The sequence below is a fragment of the Aquarana catesbeiana genome, linkage group LG01, assembly GCF_042186555.1.
Source record: "Aquarana catesbeiana isolate 2022-GZ linkage group LG01, ASM4218655v1, whole genome shotgun sequence".
Classification (NCBI taxonomy): domain Eukaryota; kingdom Metazoa; phylum Chordata; class Amphibia; order Anura; family Ranidae; genus Aquarana; species Aquarana catesbeiana.
This window is the reverse complement of record NC_133324.1, coordinates 371,582,059-371,599,778: the sequence shown is the minus strand read 5'-3', so window position 1 is coordinate 371,599,778 and position 17,720 is coordinate 371,582,059. Positions and strand designations below refer to the sequence as shown.

The window sequence follows — 17,720 nt, the reverse complement described above, 5'->3', positions numbered from 1 at the left end:
TTGAACATCTCACGGAGCATGTTCAATCCAGCATTAAATCAGAGAAGCAACCAAGAGGCCCATGGTAACTCTGGAGGAGCTGCAGAGATCCACAGCTCAGGTGGGAGAATCTGTCCACAGGACAACAATTATGCACTCCACAAATCTGGCCTTTACGAAAGAGTGACAAGAAGAAAGCTATTGTTGAAAGAAAGCCATAAGAAGTCCCATTTGCAGTTTGCGAGAAGGCATGTGGCGGACACAGCAAACATGTGGAAGAAGGTGCTCTGGTTAGATGAGACCAAAATTGAACTTTTTAGGCCTAAAAGCAACACACTGTGTGGCGGAAAACTAACATGGCACATCACCCTGAACACACCATCCCAACTGTGAAACACGTTGGTGGCAGTATCATGTTGTAGGAATGCTTTCAGCAGGGACAGGGAAACTGGTCAGAGTTGATTGGAAGATAAATGGAGCTAAGTACAGTGCAAGCTTACAAGAAAACCTGTTAAGAGTCTGCAAAAGGCTTGAGACTGGGGCAGAGGTTCACCTTCCAGCAGGACAATGACCCTAAACATACAGCCAGTGCTACAATGGAATGTTTTAGATCAAAGCATATTCATGTGTTAGAATAGCCCAGTCAAAGTCCAGACCTAAATCAAATTGAAAATCTGTGACAAGACTTGAAAATTGCCGTGTTCAGATGCTCTCCATCCAATCTGACGGAGCTTGAGCCATTTTGCAAAGAAGAATGAACAACATGTCACTCTAGATCAAGGTTTCTCAACCAGGGTTGCTAGGGGTTCCTTGAGCAATTGGCAATTTCTGCCTCTCAGATAAGGTCCTTCTGACACCATTGATCTTTTTAGTTTTCTGTAAGGGAGCAGTTCTTCCCAATGACCACAAATGTAAGGAACATTCTTCCCACTGACCATCACACTAATGTATCATGAGTTGCAGATATAGTTATTTTTAGCAGGGGTTCCCTGAGATCGAAATGTTATTTCAAGGGTTCCTCTGTTTTGAAAAGGTTGAGCAAGGCTGCTCTAGATGTACAAAGCTGGTAGAGACATCCCAAAAAAGACTTGCAGCTGTAACTGCAGTGAAAGGTGGGTCTACAAAGGAGGGCTGAATACAAATGAACGTCACACTTTTCAGATATTTGTAAAAAAAAAAAAAAAAATTTGAAAAATAATCATTACCCACTTTGTGTTGGTCTATCCCATACAATCCCAATAAAATACATTTACGTTTTTTGTTGTAACATTTCAAGGAGTATGAATACTTTTTCAAGGCATTGTAACCCTCCCCTATCGAAAAACAAAAGCATTTTGCCTTTAGTTACACTTTAAAGCTGAACTAAAGTACATTATACAAATTTTGTAAACATTTATAGTGCACACAAACTGGTTTTGCAATAACCCAGAAAATTTGCACTGTGAAGGTGCCGCTTCCTGTTTATATAGTACCAGTCCTACCTACATTAGACATAGGTAGACAATCCGACAAGCACTGCATTGCAAAGCAGAAAGGAAATTTATGAAAGATCTTCACCAAGTCTGGTCCTCAATAGCTACTTGTTCCAGTATCTTTGTAGATAGAGAAATGTTAGGGCTGCACACGCAACGAGACGATAACCCCCATTTTTTTTTTTTTTTTTTAACACTGAGCACCGATTTTTTTTCCAAGTACATGCTGATACCAATTACCAATACCCATCGCTTAGGATGAGTAGGTAGAAAGAGGGGGGTTGTTAGGGAGTTGAGTGAGGCAGGGGGGACAGACATAGACTGCAGGCCTGGTACAAGAGACAATCAGACTGCAGGCCTGGTAAAAGTACTGTGGAAGGTGTGCTGAAGCTGCAGTCAGTGTACACAGCTCTGGGAAAGCCTGTCCTCCCCTCTAGAATAAACCTGTGTGATCCCTGCCCCCTTACCTATGTGCAGCCAACACTGGAGCTCCGCTCACTCACATTAGTAGTGTCCCGGTCTGGATTGCAAAGTCTCCTCAGACTCCAGGCCCTTCCGTTGTCAGTGGGGAAGTAGGTGGAGGCGGAAGTTACATCTTCCTCCTCTGAATGCCGGGAACTCCATGCGCCTGATTGGTTGCTAGGCGGGCCCAGCAACCAATCATTTTCACAGGCAGGACTTGGACGAGCTGGGAGTTCTGCCACTGGTGCCGGCTTTTACCCCGTTAAAGATGGTGTGTCACCCGGGTGCAGTACTCACGATGCCAGTGGGAGAAGGAGGCAGGGATGGCACCTGCCAGAGGAAACAGCCGGCCTGAAGAGGAGGTGTTCCGCTTCCAAGCGGACGTTACTTCCAGTATTGACTTGGGGTATCAGAGCATTTCCACGAGTACAGATACTCGCGAAAAGGCCTAGTATTGGCGCAACCCTACTGATTCTTGACTTTGAAGAGTCTACCTGTATGCCCCATTTCTCAAGTAAAAAATTTTAAATGCACACAAGACTATTTCTGCTTTAACACAAGGATACATATTGTTATTTTAGCCACACACATGTATTTTCATATCAAAAAGTAAACTCAAATGAAAATAGCTGTCCAAATACAAGTGAAAGTAGGATCATCCATGCCCGGATTACAATGCAGCCCCAACGGTGCCCATCAGTAAGGCCAATCTGTGCTACCTTTCAGTGCCGCCTATTAGAGCTGCACGATTCTGGAAAAAAAAAAAAAAATTAGAATCACGATTTTATTTTACTTAGAATAAAAGGTCACAAGTAATCTAGCAGAAAATACAGATTTTAACTTGTAAGCAAAAAGTGTCAGAAAAGGGTTAGTCTTTACATGGTTAAACTGACCTCATTTACAGCCTGAAGTTCATTCCTTTGATCTAAAAGAAGTAAATGTTACAAGGTTGCACGAGAGTGAAAACAAACACCACAAACTCTATACATAATGAATATATTTAAAAAGAGTGGGTGGGAAGTAGGCCTGCCGCCCTGGAAGACTTCCCAGCAATACCGTTACCGGTAAGTGTAACTGGTCATTTTCTCAAGTCGTCTTTCAGGACGGCACCCTGAGAGAGAAGCAAGTAGCTCAGGCCTACCTTAGGGCGGAACAACCGCTTGTAGGACTTTCCTACCAAACGCCAGATCCTGAGGAGACAGCAATTCCACTCTATAATGCCTCAGGATGGTGCTCTGGCTTGTCCATGTAGCGGCTTTACATATTTGCTCTACCGAGGCTCCAGCCCTTTCTGCCCAGGAGGTCGCCAGAGATTGGGTAGAATGTGCCTTAAGGTCCTTCGGGACTGCCACACCCGAATGCTCATAGGCTAAAGAAATAATACATTTTCAATCCACCTTGCTATGGATGCCCTACATGCTTGGTGGCCCTTCTTCTGGCCAAAAAAAAAAAAAAATAACTAATGGCTGGACTCTTTAACTCTAAACTCTTTAACCTTTTCTAAATAAATTAACAGAAAACGTCTGACATCTAGACAATGAAAAGAAACTTCCCTCTCATTCTGGGGATTGCTAGAAAAAGAAGGAAGCACAATCTCTTGAGTTCTATGGAACTTCGAGGCTACCTTTGGGAGGTACAGGGGGTCCTGCCCAAGTATAACCCTGTCCTCAAGTAAACGAAAAAATGGTTCTTTAATTGAAAAAGCTTGAATGCCGCTTACCCTCCTGGCTGACGTAATCAGTAGGAAGGCCAACTTAAAGGTGGGGAATTTGAGGGGAATCTGATCTAACGGCTCAAATGGAGCTTTGGTTAGCCCCTCTAAAACCAAAGTAAGGTCCCATGGTGGAAATCTAGACATCTGAACTGGGGACAACCGATCTCTGACCGACAAGAACCTCTTGATCAGGGGGTCTAGAGCCAATCTCTTGTTCAAAAAGCTGCAATCTGAAGCGTTTTGGTTGCTAGTCCCTGATCCGCGCCATCCTGGAGAAAATCCAGGATGGCAGGGATCTCTTGTTGGGAGGTCCCTCTTGCCTGACACCAGCGTGAAAACACCCCCCAGGTCCTAGCATAAATACGCCTTGTAACAGGCTTCCTACTTAGTAGAAGAGTATAAAATTACTCTGTCAGAAAGGCCCTTCTCCCCCAGGTTCTGCATTTCAAGAGCCAGGCCGTCAGCCAGAAGAAGTTGAAATCTGGGTGGCAGATTGAACCCTGAAGGAGAAGGTCCTGCCGAACAGGAAGATGGAGAGGCGGGGCTATTGACCAACTCCAGGGTTGGAAATCAAGCTCTCTTGGGCCACCAAGGAGCGATTAAGATCAGACTGCCCTCTGAGAGATACAATTTCTGTAATACTCTCGGGATTATACCCAAGGGGGGAAAGGCATAGGCCAATCGGAAATTCCAAACTTGGGCCAATGCGTCTATCCCCTCTGAACCTGGTTCATGGGAAAGAGAAGAATCTCTTTACCCTTCTGTTCTTCCTGCGAGCGAAGAAATCAATCTCTGGATCACCGAACTGCTGCCACACCAGGGAGAACACTTCGGGATTTAACTCCCATTCTCCCTGAAGAATCGGCTGTCGACAGATAGTCTGCTTCGATGTTTAATGTTCCCTTCTATTTCTGCAGTGCATATAAGAGGATCCAATGCTCTGCCCATCCCAGGATCTCTAGTGCCAAGGTTAGAAGAGCGCGAGATCTGATGCCGCCCTGATAATTTAGGAATGCCACAGCTGTCGCATTGTCTGAAAGAATCTAGACCTCTCGGTCCCTGATCCTTCCCTCGAAAGCCCTTAGAGCCTTCCCGACGGCCAAGAGCTCCCGAAAATTGGAGGAGGCACCTCTCTGACCCAGGCCCCAGGAACTCTGGGCACGCAATTCCTCTAGGTGGGCCCCCCAACCCCAGGAACTCGCATCTGTTATCCTGAGAGACTGCAGTTGGCCCCAAAAGGAGACCCCCTGAAGCCTCTCCGGACAAAGCCACCACTGTAGGAATTCCCTTACCACGCCTGGAATGGAAACTTTGTTGTCCAGCGTTCCCCTCTCCCCGTCCCAGGAGGATAGGAGGAAGTGCTGGAGGGTCCTTGAGTGTAGTTGAGCCCACGGTACTGCTGGGATACAGGATGTCATTAGACCCAGAACCCTCATGATCCCTCTAAGTGCTCCTCTCTGCCTAGCAGGGCTGAAACTGCCCCAATGAGGCCCTCTCCCTTGTCCTGGGGTAGAATTAGTTTCTGTTCTGAGGAATCCACCAGGAATCCCAGATAGACCTTTGTCTGGGAAGGTATCAGCGAGGATTTTTCCTTGCTGACAATCCACCCCAGAGACTCCAAGGTACTCATTACTCTGGATAGGTCTGAAAGCAGGTGATCTCGCCTCGGATTGTAAATCAGAATGTCGTCTAGGTAAGGGATCAATGCCACTCCTTGGAGATGCAGGAAGGCAATCACCTCAGCCAGAACTTTCATAAACACCCTTGGGCTGGATGCCAGCCCGAACAAAAAGGCTGCAAACTGCCAGTGCTGTATTCCTTGCGCTGAGGCAATTGCAAACCTGATGTTCTGGAAAGATCGTGACGTGGAGATAGGCATCTTTCAAGTCTATTGTTATCATAAACACGTCCTTCAGAAGGTGTTTTCTGAGAGAGTAGATGCTCTCCATGCGGAACTTCTTGTACCACAAGAAAACATTCAGACTCCTCAGATTTATAATGAGGCGATACTTTCCTGAGGGTTTTGGAACAACGAAGATGTGAGAGTAGAAACTCTGTTCCCACTGACCCTCTGGGACTGGCACTATGATTCCCTGTTCTGCTAGTTCTCTGATATTCTGCAGAATACCTGCTGTTTTGAGGGGGTCCCTGGGCAAGTGAGTTAAGAGAAACATGGGGGGAGGAAGTGAGAGAAACTCCAGCCTGTAGCCCTCTTATAATCTGGAGAATATGGGGGCTCTGCGTAATCCCTTCCCACTGCAAGAGAAAGTGGGAAAGCCTTCCCCCTACTCTCATGTCACTTGGTGACTTTGTCGGCTGACTTCTGGCTGGAAAAGAGAATACTCCCCTTCCGTTTCTCTCTACCAACCCCCCCCCAACGTCTATTAACGGGGCCCTTCTTATCTGGGAAACGGTTTTTCGCCTGGGGGCCCAGAAAAAAATTCCTTTTGTCCTTCTTAGGCTTAGTAGGAAAAGTTTTTCCTTATTCGGTAGATCTAGCAAGAGCCTGATCTAAGCTAGTACTGAAAAGGAGGGAACCCTAAAATGGGAGTCCACATAAACGGGCTTTAGATGAATTATCTCCATCCAAAGTCTTGACCCAAAGGGCTCTTCTAGCTGAGTTTAATAGCACACCAGATTTGGCGGTTGTACACATTGTCTCAACCGCAGAATCTGCTAGGTAGGCGATCGCATTACCTATCACTTCTAACAAATCCAGGACCTCCTTAGATTTAGAGGTCCGAGACACATGATCCATTAACTACGCAAGCTGAAGCTAATGCGGGGCTCATAGCCGCAGCATTAGCTTCCCAACCTCGGCGCAAAATAGTCTCCACCTGCTGATCCATCTGATCTTTGATGTTACCAGTATCTTCAAAAGAAAGATCGGACTGTTTGGAAACTTGTGCCAAGGAAGCATCTAATCTAGGAGTTTTGACTCATCTTCCTCCTTAAAGGGGCACCTATGCTTCCAAGTCCTACATTTTAAGGAGCTTTCTTTCAGGTTCCTTCCACTCCCTTAGGATAATATCTTTTAGGGCAGAATGCACTGGAATGACTCTGGATTGGGGCTTAACTAAGCCTCTATACATCTTGTCTTGAGCAGATACTTGAGTCGTAGGCTTCTGTATCTCTTCAGATACATAAATAGCTCTAAGGAGGCTCTCCATGTCGTCGGTTGAAAAAATATGCCTGCCAGACCTGGAGTCCTCTCCTCCTTCCTCATCTAGACCGTCTTCAAGACCCTCATCTGAAAATCCCTGATCAGGGGCCTCCGATTCTTCCTTCTCCTCGGAATCCTGAGAAAGGAGAGACCTCGGAGTGGCCGCTTCTTAGATCCCCTGGATGAGGCCGAGCCCCCCTGGGAGGAGGAGCCTTCCTTACTGGAATGAGCTTCTGGTTCCTTAAATCTGAGGGAAGACTGAAAAGCTTTGAGTGTAGACATCTCAGTTTGGACCATAAGAAAGTCTCTCATAACCTGAGAAGTTTCCTTCCCTGTTAGCTTCTGAATACATCTAAAGAAAAAAGGGTTTAGAATGGTCCAAAGGCAATTTATCATTGCAATTCCCACATCATTTAAAACGGGTAGAGGTTTTTACAGGTCAGCTGGCAACCCCATGGGCAGTGGCGTTCCCTGAAAAACATGATACACAAGGTTAGGAATGGTCCCGTGACACCCAGAGGAAAAAAAGTCAGGGTACCCTCCCCCATCAAAACCTCTGGCGGCCGGTCTGACTCACCCCCTGTGGTCTCCTCTGTGGCCATGGACCCTGTGGGTCCCTCCTTGCACTCCATGCTGTTGGTGTCCAAACAAAAAAAAAAAGCAGATTACCTCCGTCTGCCAGCCACCTAGGTGCATAAGAGAAGTGGGCGCCTGCACCTCCTGGTCTGTCTTTTTATGCCTTTAGGAACGGTTGCAGCTCCGCAGGGTTGCCGTTAACCATGAAGACAGCATCCTCGGACGCCACCGCCATTTTGCCGGAGACCGTAAAAAACACGGACGTGCCAAGGTCACTTCTGGCGCTGGGGGGGGGGGGAATGATGTCATTCCTCCACCAGACGCCGAGAAGATGGCGTCGAGCGATCCAACTCAGCAACAAACGGCGAACCCAGCATAGACAGCCCGCGCGGAAGCGGCAAAACATACACAGGCACCAGTAGAAGTTTACTCACAGCTTCATGCTGAAAGTACCCAGCTGCCTGCTCCCTCCCCAACCTGGCTAGGCTGAAGAAATGGAGGGGAAAGCTACCATTACTCCTTTGAAAAGGACAACGTTGAAGATAGAAAAACATCCAGGACTCCTCTTCTGCACAGTACCTGTACAGGTAAGGAGGGGAAGTTCCCTGAAGTTCTGGGTACACCACTAAACCCAGGGTCCTTCAGTCCTTAGGGGGGCTCTTCCCAATTCTGTTGCCTTCCCTAAGGAAAATAGATTGGGAAAGCCCCCCAGGAAGGATACAGATATCCTACCGGACCCAGAGGCTTCCCAAGCTTTTGGTCCGGCTCCCAGGGGGAAACCACCAGCCCCAGGTCCTATTGAAAAAAAAAAAGTTTCGCTGTGGGGAAACACAATCAAAAACTGTGGAGCACAGAGAGGGGCGGAGGTTTTAACCTCTTTGATTAATTGTGTTTCCTGTCAGGTGGACCAGTCATCTCTCAGGGTGCCGTCCTGGAAGACGACTTGAGAAAATTACTTATTTAACCACTTCAGCCCCGGAAGGAATTACCCCCTTCCTGACCAGAGCACTTTCCGCGATACGGCACTGCATCGCTTTTACTGACAATTGCGCGGTTGTGCGATGTTGCACCCAAACAAAATTCCTTTTTTCCCTACAAATAGAGCTTTCTTTTGGTGGTATTTGATCACCTCTGTGGTTTTTATTTTTTGCGCTATAAACAAAAAAAAAAAAAAAAAAAGGGGCGACAATTTTGAAAAATGCATTATTTTTTACTTTTTGCTATAATAAATATCCCCCCAAAAATATATAAAAAAAAAAAACAAAAACAAAATTTCTTTCTCAGTTTAAGCCGATATGTATTCTTCTACATATTTTTGGTAAAAATCGCAATAAGCGGAATATGATTGGTTTGCGCAAAAGTTAGGTCGAGCCCACATATGTAAACAGTGTTCAAACCACACATGTGAGGTATTGCCGCAATCACTAGAGCAATAATTCTAGCAATAGACCTCCTCTGTAACTTAAAACTGGTAACCTGTAGAAATTTTTAAACGTCACCTATGGAGATTTTTAAGTGCCAAAGTTTGTCGCCGTTCCACGAGCAGGTGCAATTTTGAAGCATGACATGTTGGGTATCAATTTACTCGGCGTAATATTATCTTTCACAATAATGAAGTAATTTTCTAGTAAAGAAAAACAGTTTTTAACTTGTAAACAGGTTTCAAAAATAGGTCTGGTCCTTAAGTGGTTAAAAGCCTTTACATCTCATCAGTTTAGAGTTAACTAGGAGCTTTTGTGCTAGAATTATTGTTCTCACTCTGATGTTTGCGGCGATATGTCACCCACGTGGTGCAACCGTGGTTTATATACATGTGCAGTTGTGCACGCGCTGGGCTTGCGTTTGTGCGAGGCAACAGGAGTTTCGGCAATTTTTTAAATTCGAATATATAATGCAGGGTGGATGGGGTTAAAGATAAAATTTTACTGCCACTGACCCCTCAGTGAACTAAATAAAACAGAGTGGCTTGCTATGGCATATAGAACACTCAGGGAAAGCCATCCTTTGATTGACTGAGATGGGAATTGCGATATTCACCTACCACAGGCTACAACAGTAAATTACAGATTTGCCATAAGTCACACAAGGGTGGCATCTGCAGAATTCATCTAAGCCATTCTGGCCCTGAGTGAGTTTATAAAGTAATCCCAGAAATCTTTAAATTTTACATGCTAAAAATGCGGTACAGTTTCTGAAATTGAAAGGAGCTTACTGTAAAGCTCAGGGACTAGCGCTAATAGGAAATAATTAAAAAGGACATAACACAGAGGAATAAATGTGAAAACACAAAAGACTTGTTCATGAGATTACCTATTGAAAAACCCTTGTTAATATAATGCAGCCACATCTAATGACTGGTAATATGCAATATATTATATTTTTGGTTTAATACTGCTTTAAAGCATATGTTACCGTAAAATGATCTCTTTCACATGTGTCCTTCTACTTTTACTTCCTTCTAAAATTCTGTCTGTTACCTTATTATTTATCTTAGTATTTGGTCAGTTACCTGGTGATCCTGCCAGTCCCCCTGCATCCCTTTGCAAGCCGACCACCCCAAGCACAGAAGCACATCTGTGCTGATTGGCAATTTTTCATATCAGTGCATCCTTCAAGGACAGTGGTCACCAAACTGTGGCCCTTGGGGCACTATTTTTTTTGCTGATACCAACAATGTGGCAGATATCCTGCCCACCGACACCAACGATGGGGCACAACCCCGCCCACTGACACCAACGATGGGGCACAACCCCACCCACTGACAACAGCTACTCCCAGTGGCCAGTCTGGGCCCCCCCCCAATCTAAAAGGATAGTAAAAAGGCCCCCTGTTTAGAAAGTTTGGAGACTCCTGTTCTAGGAGATACAGAACAATGTGCCTGTATCTCCAGCAGTCACTTTAGCCGACACCCCTTCTACTGCAGCTGGCTGTGAAACTGGCTAAAAACCACTAGCAAGTCACAGCCTTCGTTTTGCAGCTGCGGCCTGGAGCTGCCTCAATAACAGAAGGGACACCCTTATGAAACACATCTCACACAGAATGGGAAGGTACTTTCTTGTGTGCGAGTGACATAGCAAACTGCCTGCCCGGTAAGGGGACACGGCCCCAAATAAGGGGGAACAAGACTATGCGATCACGAGATCACAGAATAGAAGTTAAAAAATAAATAAATAAATAAATAAGTAAACAAACTGTAGCGTTAAACAAATTAAGCCTAGGTTCACAGTGAGTGGGGGAATGAAAGCTTGCACGCTTAGATTCCCGCATGTCAATCCTGATTTCAGAGACATTGTGGGTTTCTGCACAGAAGTCAATGGAAATCGCACCCAGAAATCACCAAAAGTAGTACAAAAAATACTTCTGGAAATTGATGCGGCGTTGCACCGATTAGGATGCTGCCATTGCCATCAATTGCCGCCGATTTGACATGTCAACATTGCACCAATGTGAACCAGGGTTAAATGCTATTTTTAAGTGCAATTTGCTGCAATACAATCAATGACATTGATTTACTTAAGGCAAATATACTGTGCACTGGAAGTGCAGTTGCTCCAGATCTGAGGGGAAGCTCTGCTGATTTCCATCATCCAATCAAGTGCAAGCAAAAATGCTGTTTTTTGTTTTTTTTTTTTTAATTATCCTTGCATGTAATTGGAGTACTCTTTGCAAAATGATGCTTTACCATATTTACTAAGCTCTGGAGCAAGTGCACTTGCAGAGTACAGTAAATTTGGTTTTAGTAATCAAACCTAATGTATCAATCACAAGTACTAAGTTTGTGCCACTTATATCTGTCTAACTGGGGTGCGTTCACAATAGCAAACAAACCCGCAGTCTGATTACATGCAAGAACCCCAGCGGAATTTACCATCATTGACTGTGAGAGGAAGCCCAAACCTTCAGCCCAGTGATTTCTCCCACTTGCTGTATGATGGCCAGCATTATTCAACCCACTTCCTCTGAGACAAGGTTGCCCTGAACCGACCCCAGCCTGTGACTGGACAGTGAAAAGAGAACTGCTACAGTGATGAGTATATATCTGTCACTCCGCCCTGTCCTATCAGCACCTGCTTTGCCAGAACATGAACTGATTGGCTCCTTGTGCTGCTAAAGGGACTGCAAAAGGCTAATACCAGGGCAAATTCTGGTGCTCATACTACTTGCATTTAAAATACATATGGTATTTCATTACGATGTAATGATTACAGAGCTGAAATAATTACATCTGCTGGGAGTTCAGCTTTAGATATTAAACACACATTTTTCAGGCAGCCTCACAAGTTTATTTATACACTTATTGAGAATGCAGCTTTTTCATCTTTTAATCCTTGCCTGCATGTTCTAGTTTAAGCTGTGCCATGACTACTGCCACAGGTTTCTCGTTTCAGGGCAGCTCATTTTTCTTGCAGTGCCCTATGGAGTTACCCTTTCATGCAGGGACTAGACTTGTGTCTCCTACACTGTGTGCATCAACAGAAACACACAGCCTTAGACAAGGACAGCAAGGCACTCCCCTGCTCCTCCGTTCTCCAAGCTAACAGATCAGCTGGAGATTGCACCAAACACTGTAAACACTGCCCTGGTCTTTACTAAGAACACCAGAAGTTCAGGAAAGCAGAACAGAGCTGTACACTGCAAGTGTCGGGGTAAGAATTTTAAATAGTTTACTGGGGAATGTTTATTTTATTGTGCTAAATGTATTAAAGAACTGAAAGGAAAAGCTTCCCCCTCCCCAATTTTGTAGATAGTAAGGGATTATAACTCCTGTCATCTGTATCCCATTTCAGAGATTTCCCTTCAATTCCTGTCCTATAGCCATACAGAAAGTAAAAGGAAAGCCCTGCAAATTGAGCCCCAGTTCACACGATAACCCAAGTGAAATCGAGCCACATTCCTATGAAACTAACATGGAATTAAGTGTAGTGCGATTTGAGCCCGTTCATTTTGGCCCATAGTGGCCCGCCTGTGTGAAATCATGTACCTGTACAAGATGTCATGCACTGAATCTGGGGCACGTGCCTCCGGCGACCCGCTCCACCTGTGATTGGACACAACATTCTCAGGAGAGGCAGAACAGCGGTCTGTGGGGGGGGGGGGGAGAAGATGGAGATCCTGTGTTTCTGCTAAGCTGGAACACAGATCTCTGTCTTCCCCCAGTCAAAAAGCACTCCCTAGGACCACATTTAACCCTTTGATCCCCACTGATGTTAACCCCCTTCCCTGACAGAGCATTTTTTTTTTCTAAGCGCTGATCACTAATAATGTTATTGGTCCTCAAAAACTGTCACTTAGTGTCAGATTTGTCCGCCGCAATGTTGCAGTCTCGGAAATATTTGATATATTTTCTCTCTCATCGCCGACATTATTAGTAAAAAAAAAAATTCATACATACAGTATGTCACAAAAGTGAGCACACCCCTCACATTTTTTTGTAAATATTTTAGTACTCCAACATAATAGTATTCAAACACCTCCAAGACGACCCCTGCCTTGCTAAAGAAGCTGAGGGTAAAGGTGATGGACTGGCCAAGCATGTCTCCAGACCTAAACCCTATTGAGCATCTGTGGGGCATCCTCAAACGGAAGGTGGAGGAGCGCAAGGTCTCCAACATCCACCAGTGGAAGAGGACTCAAGCGGCAACCTGTGAGGCTCTGGTGAACTCCATGCCTAAGGGGGTTAAGGCAGTGCTGGAAAATAATGGTGGCCACACAAAATATTGACACTTTGGGCCCAATTTGGGGTGTACTCACTTTTGTTGCCAGCAGTTTAGACATTAATGGTTGTGTGTTGGGTTATTTTGAGGGGACAATTTACACTGTTATACGAGCTGTACACTCACTACTTTACATTGTAGCAAAGTGTCATTTCTTCAGTGTTGTCACATGAAAAGATATAATATAATATAATATGTACAAAAAAGTGAGGGGTGTACTCACTTTTGTGAGATACTGTATGTGCCAGTTTGTAGACGCTATAACTTTTGCGCAAACCAATCAATATACGCTTATTGGGATTGACCTCGCAATTGTCAGTTAAAGTAATACAGTGCCATATTGCAAAAAAAATGGCCTGTCATGGAGGGGGTAAACCTTCCAGGGCTGAAGAGGCTAATCCAGCATTTCCACGATTCCCGCAACAAGTCAAAAAATAAATAAATAAACCGCTGGTGTTCTGCTAAAATCCCCAACCACGTCACTTCCGGTGACTCTCCAGCAGCTGTAATTGGAGATTTTGACGAGTTGGCTGTTTTTCACAGAACACCAGCAGGGAAAAAGGGAAAAAGTTGTCACCGCCTTGGAGACAGCCATGATGTTGGTTATTAGCGGGCAGACGAACAATGTTTACTCATTATATCATGTACCGTAGTATAAACACTGCCGGTGTTCGGTGAAAACAGGTAACTCATTGAAATCTCCAATTACTGCTGCTGGAGAGTCACTGGAAGTGCCAAGGTTGGAGATTTTGGCGAGTTGGCTGTTTTGGCAGAATACAGGCAAAGTTTATCACAACATTGTTTCTTTTTATCTCTCAGGGCTGAGCAAAGTATCATTTGGTTCTTTTAGAGATCAACGGTCTGCAATTGAGGTCAGGTTAACCACTTAAAGATTAAGATTTTTTTCTGACACTTGTTGCTTACAAGTTAAAAATCAGTATTTTTTGCTAGAAAATTTCTTAGAACCCCCAAACATTATACTGATTTTTTTTTAGCAGAGACCCTAGAGAATAAAATTGCGGTTGTTGCAATATTTTATGACACACTGTATTTGCGCAGCGGCCTTTCAAATGCAATTGTTTTAGGAAAAAATACACACGTCAGAAGAAAAAAAAAAAGAAAAACAAACACAAACACCACACACACACATTCAGTAAAGTTAGCCCAATTTTTTGCATAATGTGAAAGATGATGTTAGGCCAAAAATCGCAATCTTTATTCCAAAGCAATAAAATAGTGATTCATTTTTTTTCAGGACCATGCAGCTCTACCACACGTGCACCAGGGCACTACAGCACTCTGAAGGGGCGACCTACCGACCCTTCAGAGCACAGTGCGCTGGTGATGTCACTGACTGCAGAAGTAGGGAATACCTTCTAAACTAGGAATATCTGTAGCTTAAAGTGTTACTAAACCCAGGACCCTGCATTCACTATATCTGGTCTCCCACAGTACACAGGAACACGGAAATGCAACTATTTTAGTAAACAAACTGCTCAATACCTTTTCTCATCAGCAGTATATAGCAGTCTTGTGACTTCTATCAGTGTCCAGCTAAGCACTGGTTAAAGGAGTTGTAAGGCAGAAGGTTTTTTTTTTTTTTTTTTTTTTTTTTTTTTTTTTTTATCTTTAATGAATTCTATGCACTGAGATAAAAAGCCTTCTGTATGTAGCAGCCCCCCTTATACTTACCTGAGCCCCATCTCTATCCAGCAATGTTCACGAGTCCCTAGGCCGTCCGAGACTCTCCCTCCTGATTGGCTGAGACACAGCAGCGGCACCATTGGCTCCAGCTGCTGTCAAAGTCAGTTAGCCAATCAGGAGAGGGAGGAGGGTGGCCGAATTGACACACAGAGCTGCAGCTCGGCTGCCCCATAGCAAGCCGTTTACTGTGAGGGCACTTGACAGGAAAGAGGGGCCAGGAGCACAGAAGAGGGACCCGAGAAGGAGGATTATATAACAAGTTTTTATATAAAAAAAAAAAAAAAAAAAAAAAAAAAAAAAAAAAAAAAAACACAAACACACACCCCAAACTGAGCATGTGCAGCCTGACTTCATAGACTGTTACCAGGAAATTATTAGGAGTCAAGAGTTTTTAAAAAAAAAAAACACAATGCAGAGGATTAACCATTTAGGTTCAACAGTGAGTATAAGCACGCTTTACTGCATATACAGACTGATTTTACTGTTGTGGGTTTAGTAACACTTTAACTGTAGGTACAAGTGAGCAAGCAATGCTTTCTACCGCTTGAAAGCACGGCCCAGGTCTTTGAAGACGCCGCATTAAAAAGCATTGCTCGTTACCCATAGCAACTCTTTTTCCTAAACACAGGGTCAAACACCTCCCCAGTCCAAAAAAAAACCACACGGTTAGTATGGGAAACCATAGGCAGTTCCCCTAGACATAATCCATGCACTGTAGAAGTCAGGTCAACTAAACAATTACACATAACTCCAACCTAACTTTCACTCCCAGCAGTGACCTCAGTCAGGGTGACCCCACAAGTCCAACATGTGAGCAGGGCTCGCAATGTACCCCGGGAAATGTAGTCCCTCCACACAGAGTTCCCGGTAACTATACTGTACTGTACTGATAAAGGTGAGTGAGATAGGAAGGCCGCCTCCTGTCAGGCCCTGCCTGTGAACGTCACGCACTAGGTCGTACTTACCAGAGTGAGCGCCGCCCGGGACGCTTGCAGCTTCCTTTTGCTGACCGCCCTGATAGTCGCCCTCACCAGCGAGGCGGACATGTTGTTGTTGTAGTTTTCGCCCCTTCTCCCATAGGAATGTTAGAAAAGCCCCCCTAGAAATGCAGGAGGGTGGATGAGAGGTGACGACAGTGAGTTTCAGCTCTAGCAACTGCGCCGACGCTCCACCCCCAGCGGCGCCGCTGATTGGTTGCGGTGGTTATCAGCCTCTCACACGCGGTATGTTATTGTGTAGGGAAGAGGATGGCGCATGCGCACAAGGAACCCTAAGGACATACTGTCCCCTGTCAGTGGGCAGCCAGCCACATTGGCAGCACGAAAGCTGTGCCATCTATTATAAACTGGAAGGAGCAGCTTAGAATTAAACATCCAAAGCACACCAACTTGTGTCAGACACAGGCTGCTGCTGCCAGAACATCAGTGCTTATTGTAAAAGACATTTTGTTTTGGATACAGCAGGAAAAAATAGACACCATGTCAGGTTTTTATTGCTGTATTCCCATTAGGAATATCCATCCTTCTCTTTTCCTGGTGATCATTGTCACTGAGACTGATGGGAAATCTCCAATTGTACCGCTGTCACCAGAGATGGAAGATCATCCGATAGGGACACCTGCTGTGGTGACAGCTGTCTAAGATGGCAATTCTGTTCCCTTTAAAGAGATTTCCTTGCATAACCAGGACAGGAAGTAAAGGGAAAATTACTTAGTGGGATGCTGGTGGTAAACAATAATCTGATAGGGGTTTTAAAGGAGAAGTATGGGCTTGGGGGGAAAAAAAAAAGCATATATCTATACTCGCATCAATGCTGCAGCATCATTGTGGTGGTGCAGCTGTCCCACATTGGCACTAAGACTGTTCACATGCATGTTGATCACTCAGTGCTCGGTCTGCAGAGAGCAGTGAGTGTCATTCACCGCTCTCTGCTCTACCCCTCTCCAGCAGTCACACAGCTGGCTTTGGCTCTCAGCACTGAGACCTGGAGCCAGCTGTCAATCACCATCAGGCAGTTGGTGGTTCCTGACAGTACGGTCGTGATCCTCTACAGCAGTGGTCATCAACCCTGTCCTCAGGACCCACTAACAGGCCAGGTTTGCAAGATAACTGAAATACATCACAGGTGATATCATTTGCTGCTCAGTGATTGCAGTATTCTAGTCTGCATCTCCCCAAGGTAATACATAAAACCTGACCTGTTAGTGGGTTCTGAGGACAGGAGTTGAGAACCAGTGATCTAGAGCAGTGTTTCTCAACTCCAGTCCTCAAGGCGCCCCAACAGGTCAGGTTTTCAGGCTTCCCATTATATTGCACAGGTGATTTGATCAGTTTCACTGCCTTAGTAATTACCACAGACATTTCATCTGAGGGAAATCCTGAAAACATGACCTGTTGGGGCGCCTTGAGGACTGGAGTTGAGAAACACTGATCTAGAGCCTGTGAAGTCAGCTGATAGTAGGCTAAAGCCTGTTATGAGCTGACTCTGGGTCACAGGAGAGCAAAAGTAAGTGCACTCCTGTGACCCGCAAGAGAAGTATAGCCAAAAAATCTTTAGCTATAGCTACATCTCTTTTAATTCCTCTCTACTCTATTTAAGATCACTGTTCCTGATCACTAGGAACAATCTCACTGTACTCCCCTGACAGAACGGGGATCTGTTTGTTTACATTGACAGATCTCCCTTTGTGGAGCGATCACGGGTGGCCGTTAGACATCGCGGCTTTGGCGCTGTGGGCGTGCGTGAGCTATATCTCTTAAAAACTAAAGTGGATGTAAACCGGAAATATTATTTTTAATTAAGGCTTGCACCTTGTACAGTATAGGATTTCATGTCATATGAGCCCAGTCTTGCCACGAAGAGTTAATCCAGCTCTGAGCAGTCCTCTTATCTTTTTTCAGTGAGATAAAACAGTCAGACAGAGAAATAGCAATCCT

The 17,720-nt window shown here is 44.9% G+C and overlaps 1 protein-coding gene across 1 annotated transcript in view; it reads right to left on the bottom strand.

The window, feature by feature from the left end:
- ISCA1 (iron-sulfur cluster assembly 1) overlaps positions 1-15,998 on the bottom strand; it is a 61,736-nt gene extending 45,738 nt beyond the window's left edge. The window contains exon 1 of the mRNA XM_073633400.1: positions 15,750-15,998. Coding sequence (XP_073489501.1) covers positions 15,750-15,830 — 81 coding nt within the window. The 5' untranslated portion in view covers positions 15,831-15,998. The remainder of the gene's footprint in view (positions 1-15,749) is intronic.
- Between the last annotated feature and the right edge of the window lie 1,722 nt (positions 15,999-17,720).